This window comes from Myiozetetes cayanensis, unplaced genomic scaffold (assembly GCF_022539395.1).
Source record: "Myiozetetes cayanensis isolate MyiCay16 unplaced genomic scaffold, myiCay2020 scf1, whole genome shotgun sequence".
NCBI classification, from domain to species: Eukaryota; Metazoa; Chordata; class Aves; order Passeriformes; family Tyrannidae; genus Myiozetetes; species Myiozetetes cayanensis.
This window is the reverse complement of record NW_026086604.1, coordinates 74126707-74145024: the sequence shown is the minus strand read 5'-3', so window position 1 is coordinate 74145024 and position 18318 is coordinate 74126707. Positions and strand designations below refer to the sequence as shown.

At 36.2% G+C, this 18318-nt stretch overlaps 1 protein-coding gene across 1 annotated transcript in view; it reads left to right on the top strand.

The window, feature by feature from the left end:
- The window catches only part of RETREG1 (reticulophagy regulator 1), a 63051-nt gene that overhangs the window by 8575 nt on the left and 36158 nt on the right, over positions 1 to 18318 (top strand). Inside the window, exons 2-3 of the mRNA XM_050317225.1 lie at positions 5268 to 5374; positions 7116 to 7146. Coding sequence (XP_050173182.1) covers positions 5268 to 5374; positions 7116 to 7146 — 138 coding nt within the window. The remainder of the gene's footprint in view (positions 1 to 5267; positions 5375 to 7115; positions 7147 to 18318) is intronic.

The window sequence follows — 18318 nt, the reverse complement described above, 5'->3', positions numbered from 1 at the left end:
TGGAGCTAAAGTCCACAAATCATGCAGCCAATAAATGCATCATAAAAGCTGATGGTGAAGTAAAGCTCCATGCTCACATCTGTGTTATTCACAGCTTTCTTTTACTTGTGTGATTATGTGGGAATACATCTAAGGATAGATGGTTACGGAAAGTGCACCTGCTAAGGCTTTCTAGAAATAACTAATTCTGGCTGCCGATAGTCTAAATCATTTAATATTTGATTAAATATTTTCATATGGTTTGTATTTACAAAGTGCAAATCATTCATAGTTCTAGAATGTGTTGTAAGAAAATACCTTAATAGCTAAAATGAGAAAAAATTGTTTATTTAACTTTTAAAAAAATTTAATGGATCTGTACCTTCCCTGTATTTCATGAGTACAATTAAAAATAGCTTTTGTCATGCCCTATAAAAGTTAATTATGTTTACAGACTGCAATATTGTATGATATGGTTTACCTTTGAAATTTCTTAACTGGCTTGTGCCACTTGAATGCCTTGTACAATCTGGTTTGTGCAGGTAATTGTCCCAGGTGCTCTGTGCTGTGAGGTAGCTGCTTCTTGATACATCAAATCCAATGGATGATTTGTTATGTTAAGTAATGTATCTTGCCAGTATTGATACATGGCCACCCTCTACTATAAAGAGCTGAAGAAAAGACAAGGACAAGATACTTTAGGGGACTTTTCTATCTATAGGTTGTGCGATATTAGATAATGTCACCTCCAGAAGCAAGTAAAGGAGCTCTGTAACCAGATGAGGCCTAATCATTCATTTAATGTGTTGCTCTTCTGCTGTGTACCGTCTTACTTTTGCCATTGGAATTTCATTTGTATTTGCTGTACCATCTTTTTTCCATCTGAACTTCCTGTCTATGGGAATAATCTAAATATCTAAAGGATATTATTTTTTTTTACTCATAGAGCATTATTCTTGAACTTAACATTTTAGAAAATATGGACGTTGGCAATATACTGAAAAGGTTATATTTGAATTTAGCTAATTCTGAATAGTCAGTAGAGATTAACAGCAAGGCATATTTATTTGTGTGACATTATAAATAAGGAAGCATAACTTGCTAAGAAAAGTTGAATTATGTAATTTAAGAAAATTTTTTCATACTACTCTTTAGGTAGGAAGAAATGAAAGTGACTGAAATGCTGAAGAGCAGGTAGGGTAGTTTGCAGTGTAATTTCATAAGGATTGTGGGTTGTTTGGGGTTTTTTTGCAGAAAATCTCAATATATGTATTAATTTAAAACCACAATAGAAAGAGTCCATCATTATACAGTTGAAGAAATTCCAATTTTAATTGTGGAAGTTTTCAAGTTTTGACTCTTAGTGCAGTTTAGAATCACTGCAGTCCAGCTGCAGTATGACTAGGCCCAGAAACAGAAACTGTTGTACCTTGAAGTTCTAAGGTCTTACTGAAAAGGATTTGCCAGCCACTTCTAATAGACAAAAATAGTCATAAAATGAAGATATGATTCAGGTTGGTAGGGGCTTCAGGAGGTCTCTAGTATGACTTCCAGCTCAAAACAAGATCAATATTAATTCAATCAGATTGCTCAGGGTTTTGCCTTGACAGACTTCAAGGTTGCAAATCCCATGACTGCTGTGAGCAATCACTGCTTAATTATCCTAACGGCCAGTAGTCGACAGCTGTCCTGTTTCGTTTCCCAAAACTGGTTTTTCACAGTTTCCACAGTGGAGTTGAGTAGTAGGCTTGGCTTCATCATACTTTCTACATAGAAGAACATAGGTTGGAAGGACAACAGCAGGTCAGCTAGTCTGACTTAATCAAATGAGGTCCAGTTAGAACACATTGCTCAGGTTCTTACTCAATTAAGTGTTTGCAAGTCATACTCCATAGTGGTCTGTCACCTGCTTAGTGCCTACAGTAACTCTCTCACTGGACTGCTCTGTATGTTAACCAGAGGAGACCCTTCACAGTGAGGCCACTTTAGCCCTCAGTCCAGGGGAGAGGCTTTTCTTGCAGCCTCAAAGCCAGGTGGCTGTATCCCACCCCTGGAACTGCATCTGAGAGAAGGCCTCTTCTATGCGGAGAGTGCCTGTTTCAGTCAGTGCTGAAACAGGAACTCAGTCCTGTGCCACCTCAGGACCATTTTTTTTGCAGTCCTGCACTGCCTTCAGCAGAGTTTTCTGCCCCCTTGCTATGCCAGCTGCCCTGTTAACTGCTGAAATAATTATCTGAAATGCATAATTCTATACATTGTTGTAACCTTCTTCTTAAAAGAATAAAAAAAAAAGGCCAAACAAACAAACAAACCACCAAAAACTCGAAAATACTGCAGAATTCCACGGGGGAACAAAGGAACAAATCTTTGTTATGTCTCTAGTAATGGTTTTTACTTCCACATCGCTTGCAGAACTTAAAAACTTTGAACTTGAGTCTGTTCTGATTATTGCTTAAAAATAGACCATGTTGAGTAAGCATAGCTATTGATTCTTCTACAAAACAGAAGTATTTTTGTGGAGTAAAAGATGTCATTCTGGAGCCTTTCAATTTATCAGGTATTTGTGTCTGTGTTAGAAGTACTTAAGAGTAAAGTCTGGTTTTTTTCTTAAAAAAGAAAAGGAAAAAAATGCCCTAGCTCTTAATAATAAGCAAAAGTACCACTGAAACCTTTTGTTAGTCTTGTTGCTATGCATCATGTTGATAATTCCTCGAAGAATTTTGAATTCTGACACTGGTAACATAATAAGTGTTTTTCAGATCCCATAACCTCTTGAAAAGGTTATGATAGATATATATGCCAAAAAAAAGTACAAGGGGACCTTATCAGCTTTTCACCAGGAAGGGCTTCAAGGACATAGATCTGACATACAAAAAGTTTCCCTAATCTGTATTGCTGTGGCACCCGAGGGCTGACACACAGTGTATGTGAATGAATTCGTAAGAGATGGTCTTTCTTGCAAACATCACAGTCTAGGTGAAGAGTGCTGAAGCAGGGAAGAAAGGAGGGTGACAGTCAATGATGTTGAGGCATGGGAATTCTAGTCAGAACAGTTCAAAGCTCTCAAATGAGGGAAAAGCCCTTGTTTGGTGACTACAATAGCTGCTCCAACTAGATTACAAGTTTTTTCCTTAAAAACTATGGAGCAGAAAGACTGCAGTATCAGGAATGTAGAATGACATGACTTGGAAGCATCTTTCAGAGAGGATGCTACCTTGTTAATCCTTGTTTGCTAATCCTTGTCCGCATTAGTGCAATTGTTTTTAACAGCAGGTGACAGCTGTGGTTGCAGTGAAACTAGCAGTGCTGTTTAGTTGTGGGCATTAAGTAGGTCAAACATGTTCTACGTGTTCTTTGAAAGATAGACTGGGCCTTCTTCATGAACACCTATCTTACTTTGAAAAGCTAGTAAAACGTGTGTGTACATACACACATGCGTGCACACACACATACAATTTTGGTATTGATGTATTTGAGACCATGAAGGACTGGCCAGTGGTAATTGTTAAATCAGGGCATGCTGCGTGATTCTCTAAAATGTTCATGCACAAGCACCATGAAAAACCTATAGAATAGGCATGGTAATAAGCCTAAATAATTTAAAGGTCTGCATATGTTATAAACTTCTGCTGCCTAGGAGCTGGATGAAAAATTCTTGACTTGATTTTTCTCTACAGTGTCCCATCTCTCGTCCCAGCCCATTATCAGTAGGTTAAGTAAGTAGGCTAAGCAAAGTCTTCAGTACAGTTGAACTTAAAATCAGGGATTTTTAATGCTGAATATTATTACCTAGAAAAATAGTAGGACAGCAGGATGCAAAGCTGTTAGGAATGTTGATTTAATGAGCTATGATTGGGCAGCTTTGAAAGAGCTTACCTTGTAATAATTTTTCTCTGTAGTTCTCTGTTAGTTTTCTTGAGCTGGCTGAAATTACACAGGGGGGCAGGGTTTTTGTTTCATAGAGTAGTCCTGTAATTCAGATTCTTCACAGATATAGAAACCCTTTATATTCAGCTTGTGTGTTTATGTGTATTGGAAATCACATCCTGGTCTGCTCAGGGCAATTGTGGATTTCTGTTATATGTGAAAATTAGTGGCATGGATACTTTTTTGTATTGATGCAACCTTGCCTTTTGAGGATTGCAAGGAATACTGGAACAGTTTTCTAAAACAGCAGTGTGTCCTGAGCTTGTTAGAAACATTGGGAAGTCAATTTTCTTTTTAAAAATCCAAGTGTCCTCAAAGGGTCTCTCTTGGCTTCCTGCATCGACCATGCTTGCTACTCCTTTTCTCTTCCCTTCCCCCTCTTTCTTGCAGAAAATCTCTGCAGCAGCAACTCATTGGGTGGCCAGTTGCCCTGTTTTCAAATCTGAGTGGTATCTTGGAAATGTCCCAGCTTTGTGTGATTTGTTTCTGTTGTTATTCTCATTTGATCCAGTGCCTTGGACAGTGGCTTCTTACTGGTTTTGGCTATCCTCAACTTTTTAAATTAATTGCTTTTACTTTAAAAAATATATTCATTTGTTCATTATCTGTATTCAGATTTCTGATTTAAAATGCTTGAAACAAGCTAATAAATACTTCTGCTTATTTTATTTATTTAATTGAATTTTAATTTTTTTTCTGTCACACCTTACCCTTTTTTTTTTGTGAGTTAAGATATTTGCCAGTAAAGCAGATAGAGGAGCTAATCTCCAAGCACACCTGGACAGTAAAGTCAGCAGAGCATGTGATTATAACTCATACATTCTGAGTCCGGGTCTGTTTGACTTGACTAGACATGTTCCAAAAAATTATGTAATGAAAAACAAAATTTACAAAAGCTCGTTAGGAAGACAAGTTTGAATATTATGCCATGATAAAGATTTACCTCATCTTTGTATTTGAAAGAATGATTTGTATAGAAATCTTGTTTGAACACAGGCTGTGTAGGAAACACAAGGAAAAGTTTAACCTTTTTTGTGTGCATTCTGCCAAGGCAATTTATGCTAATAAATTTAAAAGTAATGTTTTCTATGAAATAATTAAAATATTTTGTTTTCTATGCTTTCTCTGTGCTGAAATAAAAGTATACTACAAACTTGTATGTTTGATCATTGTATCTTTAAATGAGATTGTCATGCTTCAAGCTCTCAGTGCTTGCTTCCCATGGAAGGGTTGTAGGTAGAAACTAAATTCAATCAATGTAATCTCAGTTTATTTTTTCAGTATTAGTAGCAGCTGTCAGTTTTCATATGCTTCCAATAAGTTTAAAAGTATTCAACATTTATTTCTTTTTGGCATTCTAGGTTTCTTGCATTGACCTCTTGGAGAGTATATCATCTGACTTCCCTCATAATACTTGGAGTGCTAATTCTTCAGATCATGAAGGATTTGGTGTTCTCGAGAATAAAGGGTAAGACAGCGTACTGATAGAGTTCCATGCTTAAACACCTGCAATTTGGAGCATGTTATTTCATTACTAGAGCCAGGTTGATATCACAATTAGTGTAAAAGTATTAGCTAATTTTAGAGAGAGATAGTAGGTCTGTGATGGTCTATTACCATTTTCAATGAAGTTTTGCTATATTTTATAGGAAGGGCATTAGGAGATTTCTTTAAGCATTTGGATGAGTATAACTGGTATCACTGAACAATCATTGTTTTTTCTATACTGCTAGGTCTGAAAATGAATTTTTTTCTAAATTACAAAGTTTTCCTAAACATTCATACTTCTAGCATTATTCTAATTATGTCACTGTCAGAAAGTTTGGGACATCCAATATAAATTGGTCACATTTGTAAATAGATAGAGAAATTATCTATTTTAGCACAGTTGAAATAAGAAGTGAGCAGTATTTTTTTTCTACTTCATGTGGCATTTATTTTCCAGTGTGTATAAAGTCTTTTGTGGATACAACCAATTTTGAAAGGGATTTTGCATTTGTTGGCTGGGCTGGTAGTTTTAGGTTGTTGGTTTTTTTTTTAATTCCTGTTCTGTATTTCATTACCATCTTGAGAATTCTTTGAGAACATGTTAATCGTAAGTTTGTAATTTTCATTCTTGGGAAGATTTTTTTTCCATTGTCTTATTTTGTCTTTCGTTCAATGTTGAATCCCATGCAAAGTGTTTGAAAAATCATCTGAACATAGTACAAAAGGAGGAAATAGGTGTCAGAGAAGCATGGTATTTCTCTTTGATGTACTAACACGTCATTTTTGATTTTCAAAGCCTATTGTTCCCTGCTAAGTTATGGCAATTATTTGCAACCTTTTCTGAAGCGTGATTTATTGTCATTGCCTCTTCTGGGAGTCTGAGTTACCATTCTGTTTCCTGCTTGAGCATTACAAGCTCAGAGGCCAAATTGTAAAGTTTAGCAGAAATTAATTTTTTAAGCTCTGTGTTGTATTAATCACCACAAACATTGATTACCTCACTAGTGGGAAGGTAATGATTTAGGTAAATTTAATCTTACCTGTAATTATTTTTGCATTGACCCAATTCAAGATGCACTGCTCTTGTGTCTGTGTGATTATTTAACCATTCATTATAGAGATGAGGCTAGGAAGACCTGTATTTCCCATCTTACGAAATGATTATTTACTGTAACAATAATCTTTAGTCATAATCTTTATTTTACTATAGTCTTTGATGCCATGATACACAGACTTCAAGAACAATCAGGTTCTTGAAGTAACATGGTGGAAGTCTTTTGTTAGTGACTTGAAATCAATGAAGCACCACTCCAAAAAGCAGAAAAAGTTCTTCCCAAAGGAACACTTCTGTGTAGCTGCTTCACATTTCCAACCAACCACTAGATGGCAAGACTATTTCAGATTCATAAGGAATGTGGAAAGTGGTTGACAGTGTGTAGATGTAAAGCATAAGGTACGCTGGTTGTCTTCTTCATGACATCCTTCCGCGTGGAAGTGTAGCCATAGAAGATACTGGGTTTTCCAATTTATTTTTTGAACTGGTGTCTTGAGTTTACAGAAAGCAATTTACTGTAAATTAAGATACCCTTCCTGTTTGACTGATACAGAGACTTCCTTAGTAATTTTGTCTCAATTTTGAAAATTTCTTATGAATAAAGAAAAAAATAGTATCCTTTCTGATTTAGTGCATGGTGTTTCATCTTACATTTCTACAATTGCAGGTGCAAAGCTTTGGAGGACCATCACTGGCAAGTAAGTGTATTATTTTTAATACATTGGTTATTTAATACCTAATTTTTTATGGTTAGCCTGAAATTAAAAAAAAAAAAGCTATTTTCCCTCAAATTACAACCAAATTATTTTGATCTTACCATATTTTCTAAGTTTATTACTGCTTGTTCATAGTTTTTAATAACTTGTTTTTTCCTGATTTGAGTTGTATTAAAATATATAGTAATATATCAGAATACTTCTAGAAATACTTTTCCTTACAGCACGATTATCATGCTTTGTATTTTCTGGAAATTGATGTTTTCTTTCAAGTAGGGAAAAATACTATCTTGGTCAAGGAGGTAACTTTTAGAACTTCATTATACCAGTTCTGTTTAGAAGTAGATAAGCTTGCTGAGGTTTCCCTTTAAATCAGCACAAGTAATTGATCATTATAATTTCAAATAAACATTAGTTGATATCCATATGAATAAAAATTAATAATTCTGAAGTCTGTTGACTTGCCATTGACCTGTCTCAGGCAAATGTTTATACTGTGTTGTTAGAGTAGAGTATACAATTTATTCAATTTGTTGACAGTATAATCAATGTCTCTACATGATTTACAGACAATCCATTTGCAGAATAAAAGTCTGTACATTTAAGGTTTTATTCCTCTAAACAGACCACCAGGAATTATTGTGTATCTGATGTCATTTGAAAGCTTATCCATTAGTACACTATTGTATTCCAACCTGACACTGAGGAAACTGTAATGCAGAGTTGAAAAGGGGAAGATGCAGGGTTTTGTTCTCTGCCTAGAGATAGATACCAATGTCATGGCAGTTACAGAAAGCAGTTCAGATGTACACTTTCCTGTCTCTAAACTTCTAGAGGTATGAGATATCTTCAGACCTTCTTATAAACATGAATTCATGCCAGGTTAGTTCATGAACTGAGAAGCATACAATGCTTCTTTTGCCATAACTAGTACTATGTTGTGTATCTGTGTAGACTATCAGTGCTTCAAAAATTTTAATTGAGAAGCCATTGCTGTGGCACCATAGATTAGTGTGATTTGTGTTTTGTTTCTTCCTCCTGTTCCTTGTGAGAGAATTTTACATAAAATTTACTATCTTTTGGCATTTTGACATCTGAATTTACCTATCTGTTTATAGTCAAGAAGAGGAAGGCAAAGAAAATTGCTTGTGGAGTGGAAGGAAACAGGTTTTTGACTGCTTTTTGTTTCCATGAGAAATAATTCTGCTGTTGGAGACTATTTTTTTCTCTTACTCCCCAATTTGTCAGGTTCCCAAACCAGAAGAATTGATTTTCGTGAAAAGACTATAAATAGTACTTTAAATATCTTGGATTCAGTTTTTCATGTGTCCAGAATCTTGGACTTGATTTGCTGTTCTGTAGGAAGACAGTGTGGAAAAAAGAATTTGATGAGCTCACCGTAGCTTATGCCATTGGGTAATATAATACCAGTACTGTATGTCTCTGTGTAAAATAGTTTGCAATGGGCAGAACACAAGGTCAGTCCATAAGTCCATCTAGCCCAGTATCTGTTCTCTGAAGGCATGCAGCCAGGAGAAACATGACCTTGGGTGGTGTATAAAAGTAGGACAAGCTTGCAAGGTACTTCCTCTGGTGTACTTTTCCAGCAGCTTCCAATTGAACCTTCTTCACCACCCCAACCCCAAGCTCTTCTAGGTGGACCTTCAGTGAATTTGTCTCATTGGTTTTGTTCTTAAAAACTTCTGCTATTTACAGCATGCTGTTGCCCAGATATCCACAGCTGAACCTTGTACTTTTTGAACAGTCTTATGTTTGTTTACTGCTTATATAATAGTTCCCTAATCTCTTCCTACATTTTTTTCACTTTGGAAGAGATACTGAGCAATCATTCTTTATTAATATTCTTCAGCAAGCTGTGACTTTATAAACTTCTATCCTCTCCTGTTCAGTTCATGACTACTTAATTGTTCCTAAAATAGAAGTTCTCCATATTTTATGTCTTTATTGTACTTTTCTGCACTCTTCTTCCATTTCTGTTATCCTTTTTGCCAGAGGGACAGACTTAAAAATACCATTCAGGGACACCATTGAACTATATGTCAGCACAAGAATGCCCTCTCTTCTTTTCATGATAAATTTCAATGCGTGATTGACTTTTTTAGCCTCTACTAAGCTCTGAATTGATGTTTCCATCATTTCAAGATTATGTTACTGAGTAGTAAAGATCAGCTTAAAGCCCATGTGACTTTAAGAGGGTTTTTCAAACTCTGAGAATCTCTTCTTGTGTCATCTGCCTTTTTGCAAGCGAATCACATGATAATTGATTAAAATTATGCAGTTCCTTGCAACTGTTCTCTGTCTTTACCAGCTTAATTCATCTCATATCCTTTTGCTTCTCAGACTTCATAAGAGCAATTGATAAGAAAGCTTGTTGAAAGTCTTCTAAGTAATCCAGATGAATTTTTGTGGACATCAATGTTTGTCTACAAGCAGTTTGCTCTTTGAAAGGACCTATGTGTCCTTTATTAGTTTTTCTGATGGTTTGCACAGCAGAACAGAGTCTTTAGTGGTTTGTAGTTCTATGGCTCTTGCTCACCTTCTCTAAAAATAGATGTTGCTTTAGACACTTCACAGTCCTCTGGTGTAAAGGCAGCTTTAAGAGAGGCTGTTTAACATAAATGAAATTTGAGCTGTTGTACCCTAGCTTTCATTTATAACTTTTATAAGTTCCCATAAAGACTTTGCATTTGTTTAAACTGTGGGTGGTTGTTTGGATTTTTCTTTTTTTTTTTTTTTTCCTTTTCTTTCTGAGTGCTAACAGAAATGTGCCTGTTGGTTGTGTTAAAACTGGAAGAACTGCTGTTAGATGTTGAGTCTGGGTGCATGGCTGCTTTTCTTTTTACTCAGGACTGGACATGAAAAACTGTTTTCAGATCACCATGTATAAGCAAGGTGTGCCAAGTGTATCCTCATCCTCTCCATGTACAAAAAATGCTACCCAGCAGAAAATCACCTGCTCTTAAATAACATACAGAGAAGAAACTTAGTAGATCTGTGGTACTTTCAGTGAGAGGCAGTGCCTACTCTAATAAGTACCTATTCTAATAAATTAAACGTGTTTATGATTTTTCTTGAGCATCATGACCCCAGGCACAAAACACCTGCATCCATAGAATTTAACTGCCCTACAGCCCATGTGGATCGGCCCTGTGAAGGCAAGAAAGGATTCCTGGTCTATGTCAATTTTGTAACTACCTTGAGTTTTTTTGGAAAGTGCCTAGTTGGCATGTGCCAAAACTGCTAAGGGCTATTTTAATGTTTCAGCTGAGTAACTGACAGATCCTAGTGCCTGACAGCATTGCCACACACAGTGTGGGGTTTTTTAACAAATATAGTCAGAAAGTAACAAATTACGTGAACCAACTCATATCCTACCTTACCTTTGTGTTATTCTGGTTTTGAAAATTAGTATCAGCCAGTCACTATTGCACTATGATGTTTGATAAATGGTGGCATAGCTGTCACATATTTAGTAGTGAAATTGTATCCTTTGTGCTGTTATTTTTGGAAGTAAAACATGTTGATAATTGGAGGATGAATGACTGATTATCACTGTTCTGCAACTTGCATTTTTTCAACATTCACCTACATCATGTATCTCTTCTGCTGCACATACACTCTAAGTAGCAGAGATCCAGGTACTTCAATGAAGATGCTGTTAATTTGTGGCACTTGTTTTTGGTCCTCTCTGACTTTGTTGAACACTGCTGACTAGTTAGATCAAGCACAACCTGCCTTCTTTTTCATTGCCATCATTCAAATGCAAAATGCTAGTTGTCTCCGATGTAAAATGTGTGTATATAAGAAGACCTGTGCTTCTATTTCTAATGGAGTCATTTAGTACTTTTTTAAGTTTAAAATTTTCAAACTGAAGGAAGGTAAGAACTCATCCTGACCTTCCTTAGTTGAAGCAGGCTCCTGCAGCAACTTTTTTTTCCCTGACTCTGCTTCTGTTTCTGAGGAACTCCTGTAGTGATATCTTGCCTTTTAAAAAAGAGTTAAAGGAACAGTGGAAAAGGTTAACACTTGTTAAATGACTCTTTTTCACTATAAAGCTGTTTTATTTCTTCATATACTAATAAGATTTATTTGAAACCTGATGCTTCTCTAGTTAGTAGATGTATTAGAATATGCACAGGACTTGTATATCATTCTTTAGGCCATGAAAATAAGTCCTCAAATGGTTCTTCTGGCCTTGTAGTTTGAAAGAAAGTCTTTTTATTCCCAGAGGGAGGTTTTCCTCCCAGGTATACTTGCATGCTCTCCTCTGGTCCCAGTAAGATGGAAATATAAGGAAGCGCAGCACCATGAACAGCATGTCTTCTTCAGTGCTGCTCATATGATCAGATCGATCAAGATTTAGGCTTCTGTAAGAAGAAACAGGAACATTACAAGACAAAAAGGACTCTCCTTGGTTGCAGCTTTTAACTTGCAGCTGTCTTTATTGAAGCAGTTTAGGACTTGATGTTGAAAACCATGGGTTAATATAAACTCTTGAAGCTCAGTACTTATCCATCTGGGTATTTCTGAAATAACAGCCTTCACTAATAGAAGGTTACAAACAGATACATAGAGGTTGTTGTCCAGCCTAGGACATTCCTGTTTCTCCTCCCTCCTCCAGTCCCTTCTTTTTGTATTCCTTCTGTGAGAGTTAACTGTGGCTTGCGGACTCCCAGAGCTGTCAGAGTTGCTGCTTGCTTCCAGGGTAGTGTTACTGTTTGGTAGGTTAACATCCATTACTGGGTCAGCAAGTGCTATATCCCTGTTGTGACAAATCAGCTTCAAATTCAGGTCATAACTTTCCAAGACATGACTTCATCTTTCGACCTACATAGATTGCACACTTGCATCAGCCCGGCTCGTAGACATTTGTATGCATTGCAATGGTCAGTGCACTCTGAAAAACAATATTCTACCCTAGCACCGTTCAGAGCTTGACAGACTTCAAATAATGTATGGCTATTGAGGTTTTTTTCCAAGAAGAAGGAAAAAACCTTTGAACCTAATCATAACTCCGTAATGCACTTGTGCAAAATGATTCGTAATATGTCACTGAGAGCAATGTAAAAACTCTTCATGTTATACCTAAACGTAAATGAGATAATACCCCTTTTCATCTAATTACTATGCTTCGTTTATTGTGTCCAAGGCTTTATATACCTCTGATTTGCACATGCTTTGCTTACTGGGTTTGCTTAACACAATCCCCAGGTCATTTACCCAAGTATGTCTGACATAGTCTGCCTGGTCTTATTTCGTGATCAATGGAAAAAGAGTTGAGATACTTTGTGAGATATAGATCATGATTTATCTCTTCCTAAATGCAAGGTCTGTATTCTGGTCAGGTACATTGTGCCTTAATGGTGACTGTTTGTTTCCCTTGAGTATATACAGTAACCCTAGGGTGGTGAGACAACCCTTGTGTCATTATTCCCTCATGGTCTGAAGGCCTGTCTGTTTTAAAGATGCCATTGACTGCTGCTCATGGCTACAGTAAGAAACTGAGTCTTGCTGCAGTATGCTGGTGTACCAGTCCACAGCAATGTTATCCTGGTGCAAGAAAAGAGTAATTTCTGAAGAAGTAAGGGCAGAAACAAAGGACCAGCAGAATTGTACTAGGGCTTCTTTAACTGTTTTTATACAAGGATATTTTCCATCAGCCCTGTTATATTTTCACAAGCTGTCATAATTCAGCTTTGAGTATCCGTATTGCTTTCCAAGCATGAGGAAATGCTTGGAAATTCCATGCTCAAACGGAGGTTTTACTAGTGTCATGTAAAAGAGATGACTTGTGTTGTATATGGTAAATGTCTTGTAAATGCATGCCAGGCATAGATTTTTCTTTTAATGACTTGCAGATAACTCAAGTAGCTTATATTCTGTTGGAAACATTCTCCTTCTTCACTGCTCTGCTTGTGTAGTAAGTTGTTTTCCATTTTGCATTTGTGCACTTGGCGTGTCAAATATAGTATGTCCCTGATGAATTTGTATAGTAGATTGCTTTGTACCATTTTCCAGTCTGACCTATGCTTAGAACCCTTGGATTCTGTCATTTACAGTGTCTGCCGCTCCTCCCAGGGTATTGCCACTGACTCATCCGAAGGATTAGTACAGATACTGAATGAAAATGCTAAGGACATATTGATCTCATATAACAAGACACTTCTAATACCTTGCCCTTTGGTATAGCTTTTCAATTAAATGTGAAGTTACTTTATGGGGATTGCATATATATTGTAATTCTGCAGTCTGCTATTAAGAGTCCTATAGCAAAATTCCAAAAGCATTGCAACAGTTGAGACGGATACTTCCATTTTTTCTTGAGGACAGGCTGTGTACTTTTACAAAACAAACATGCCCTCTTTTTTACTTTTTTGGATACTAAATAATCCTCACTGACTGCTTTGACAGCTTCTCAGCTGCGTCACCAATTTGCTAAGTATCTCTCCAAGTATCCAAGTGAGAGCCGTTGATCTGAAATTGCTTAGATAGCACTATTTTTTTCTAGTTAACTTTATATATCATATCCTAGAGAAATGTATTACTCTCTTATTTGTCCCACAATCTTGTCCTTTCCTCTAGCCAATTGGTTAGTTGTGATCACGACTATCTAGAATTATTTTAAACTTTTTATTCTATTTAGAGAGCTCTGAAACAATTCCATATTGTATATTTGGGGTTTGCAGTACTGAGATACTAGGAAATCATTTAGAAAAATCGCTGTTGTGTACCTCTGCCAATTTTTTTTCTTCCATTCTTCTGATAACAGAAGTGTTCTTATAGAAATATCTAATTAAAATTTCAAGATGCAGAAGAACATCTCACATAGTCCGATTTTGACAGTTGTTATTTGCTCTTGCTAATCTCTCATAAGCAATTTCAGTAATCTTTTCTAAGCATATGGTCTGAAAGTTTTTGTGTGTGTGTGTGTTGTTTGTATTTTCTGAGGCATAAACAAATATTATTCCTTTATTTAAAGTCAGATGGAGTAACTTCATTGAACAACTCAAGGTGATTTCATGTGAAGACTTCAAAAGTTGCTTATACTTAGCATTATGGTTGGATGTGATGCCTTAAAAACCTTTTGCAACCTAAAGGATTCTGTGATTTCACCAGTTTGCCTCCATGTTGGAAAAAGGGCACTGTGAGACGTGTATTTTTACTATGTTTAAATAAACTAGGTTTGAAATACTTCTCTTTTTTTAAAATACCTTTTTCAGGTGAAGTCACTGCACCCATGATTAAATGTGTGAAATAAATACCTGACGTAAGTGCAGTTTTTGCAAACTGCAGGGTATGCTGCTTCCTGTGCAAAAGTGACTCAGTAATTAATTTCCTTTGTTACTCATTGATGAAAATTAAATACTACGCTCCTGTGATGATAGGAGGGTGGAAATACAGCCTTTGTTCGTCATTTTTTGTTTAAACATAAGGCATTTTTTCTTCAGCACTTTTCAACATATCCTAAAGCCAGGTCTGTTCTGTGTTTAATATTTTAAAGTATGGAGCTACAGTCATGGTTCAGTTATTTGTGAGAGTCTTGTTTCTGGATCCAGTGTGTCAGAAATGCAGTTCAGTTAAACGTGTCTGAGAGTGCAGGCAGGTGGATTTGTCCCTTGTGAACAACACAGAGGAACTGCTTATTCTGAGCTGACCCAGTTCTGATAGCTCTGTGTCACGCTTGCTGGCATGTCACCTACTAACCATACTGTCGTCACTAGGGAAAAAATAAAACTCCCCACTGCTGCTTACCATCACCTCGGCTGTCTCACGTGTTTTTTATCACTATGTTTATTGTTTGATAAAATGGTTCTTTTGATCACAGTACTAGCTAAACATTAAGTAAAAGATATGTAGAATTGCAGGTATTTTGGGGTTTTTAGTTGAGCTTGTTTACAGCACTAGGAAAAAACCAACTTCTGGAAGCTGATGGAGTTGAAAGGAAAGCGATAAAGCAAATACAGAAAATTCCATGGAGGAGGTGGGTGGAGAAATGAACCAGATTCACAGTGAGAAACTTGCCAGAATGGTTAGTGTTACTCTGGAATTCTCCCATGCCACTTGTGCCTTTTTCAGCTTTGCACTATCTCAAAAAGCAGTGCTTAGATGTACTCTTCCGTCTTAGACAAGAGCAAGTATGGCAGGTGCTGCATTTGGATTTGCTCATTTGTACAGTGTGGTTTCATGCTGTTTGCCAAGTTTTCCCAGCTTTCAGCAAGGCCATTTTGAGGTGTCCTTCACTTCTTAATGATACTTCTTACTGATATAGCAGTATTGACACCAGTATTTTTCACCAAGATAAAACTTTAAAAGTCTTAACTGCAGGGAAAACAAACCTTACTCTTTTGTGTTGAGATGCGGGCTGCACCTTGGTCATACAATGAAAGCTACAAGCTTCTCTTAAAGGAGTTGCCTATCCCATCTTCATGGGTTGATTTCTTGAGTGTGTAAACATCTCTATAGAGAATATCTGTCTGAAAAATTGCAGAGGAATTGTGCTAGTACCATCCATCTCAGATCACTTTTTCCGTCTCTCTTCAGTGATCCCTCCTGAATCAAGTAATCAATCTTTGCTTGTTGTGGGGTGCAACACCCCCACAAAGAATATCAAATAAATTAAAAGGGGCAATATTTGGTTACTTTCTGAATCTAATAAAATGTTGTTTTCTGGCTATTTTTCAGCAGATCAGGTTTTTTATGCTGACTATACCATCTGTTATTCTTTCCCTACTTACTTTTCAAAGCTGCTTGGAAATTTTCATATACTGGCAGGCATACTTATATATTGTTGTCAATTCTGAATATTACTACTTTTCAGTATAAAAACCTTGTTTTGTTTCTTTTGGTTTTTTACTTGTTTCAATTACCAAATTGTTTATTATAAATAGCATGCATCAGAGGCAGGATGTAGAAGAGTATACTCTTAATTTGGCTGCCAGCCTGAATAGGATTACAAGAAAACCTGTCTGGGGATGTGATTGACAGGTATTTAGTCAATAAGAAAGTGAAACTTGAAGTCAAATGTACGTGGTAGAAAGTGACAAAGACCCCTCTTATCTTAAATAAAGACTTTTCTAGTTGAAGGATTCAAGAGGTTTGGACATACTGTTACAAAATGTCGGCAAAAAGGTATTGTCATTTACTTCAACTCATTTGTTGAACTTAGTAGGTTCAAGTTATGAACTGCCTCTTGAAAGATAGCAACAGCCTTCCCACCTGGCTCAGAGAGGGAAAGATGACTTGGATGCCATCACATCATTCTGAATGGAGCAAATGATCACTGCCTGCCTCTGTCAACTCTCACCCTGAATATTTATCCATAATCCATGAAGACTTTTGAACAAGTATTCAGTGTGCTGGGATTTTCTAAATTATGGTGGGAATCCATACATGTTGCAATTTATAGTTGTGACTATGCAGAAGTAGCTGCATATCAATACAGTAGAACTGACATTAGATTACTAGGTGGAGTGCAATCTTTATTTCCTTATTTTCAAGTGGAGATACTATATTCCAAGGTTTTGCAGACAGTGCTAACTGGAAAAAGTCAATTTGTTCTAAAACATATCTCTTCTTTTTTCTAGGGCAATTCTTAGAGTTAACAAGGCTATCTTCTGGTTTATAGACGTTAAAGTTTAGGCAGATTTAGTAAAATGTCTAGGCAGTTAGACCTTATCTGCATAGTGTTGTAATTTTGAATTGGTTAAAAAGCAGTAGTTCCTTTTTTAGGGTGCCAAGGTACCAAGCCCTGTTAAAGAGAACAGAAACATGACTTGGAGTTGAAACATCATTTTTCTAACTCTTTGTAGGGTCACATCATACAATAAATGTACTGCCTAGTTAAGGAGTAGCCTGTCTGACTGCCACAGAGCTGTTGGGTATGTTTGCCTGCCTCAGAGATTTGTTCAGCTTGCAAATGTAATGTTCGTATTTTTCACCTTTTTTTTTTTATATCTTTGAAAATGTTCTTTATTAAAGAATTAAGTTGTTATGTCAAGTTATTATTGATGCCTAAACTAGCAGAATATTGTTGCAAACAAGTACCAGACAGATAATGAGTAGAGGAAGATGGCATTTCTGATCAGCGTGAAACTTTTGAATGTAATGACTGACGTCAGATTGCTCATCAGGAGAGAAGTTCACAAAGCTGACCTTTTCAAAGGGTAGAGAGTAAATTTAAGTGGAAAGATTAATGTTAAAATGGTCGTGTCCTGTTTGCTATGTTTGTTCCAGTGCACGTGTAATATTTTTGCCATCGGTATTTTTATTCTATTCTTACCACTTTCCATTTTAACAGTTGAACAACTGTGAGAGATAACTTACAATCCTGAAGTCATTTGACTTGTCATCTTAAAGGGTATTTATAAACTATAGCATTCAGGGAGCCCCCAGTGTTGCTCTAAATAGAGAGACTGCTTTTAGAATTAAGAAGAAAACCAGACTGATTCATTTTGAAATGGCTTTTCTTAAGCCTTGGCTTTTATAAGTCTAATTATGGTTGATTTAAAACTCCATAAAAACAGGTAGCAAGCCTGACCATATTCTGTATTTTTGCATTATCACTGAAGACTGCACGAAAAGCAAATGATATATGGCTTATGCCAAACATGTGAAAAAGATGTTTTTCTCCTGCAAGTACAAGTAGCTTTTATCCTCTTTTCATATTGGTCTATATTAACTGTTTCCTGTAGACAGAAATGTTGGTTTTGGTATTTTAATTGTATTGAGAAGAGTAGGGTTTATTTCATATGAATAAGAAATTTTTAAAAAAGAGGTGTGAGTCTCCTAACAGCCTATTGACTTTATTTCTGTCAAGTTTCAAATTCTGAACAATTTATAAAGGATGACAGGACTTTGAGCATAATAAGAAGGAAAAAGAAACAAGGAATTTCATTTAGTTTGAGAACTTGGCAAAAGAAAAAAGAAATATTTGTGACTAACAAAACAAGGTATTTAGAAATATATACTAGTTGTTGACATGGACAGAAGGGGACATCATTGCTTGCAGTCTTTAAAATTATGATAGTCAGGAAAAAGATCAGAATAAGTAGATTTCCGTTTCTGTGGTAGTCAACTTTTTACCTTTAATTGCATCTGATTTGCTGAATACAAGCAATACAAGCATTAGATTAC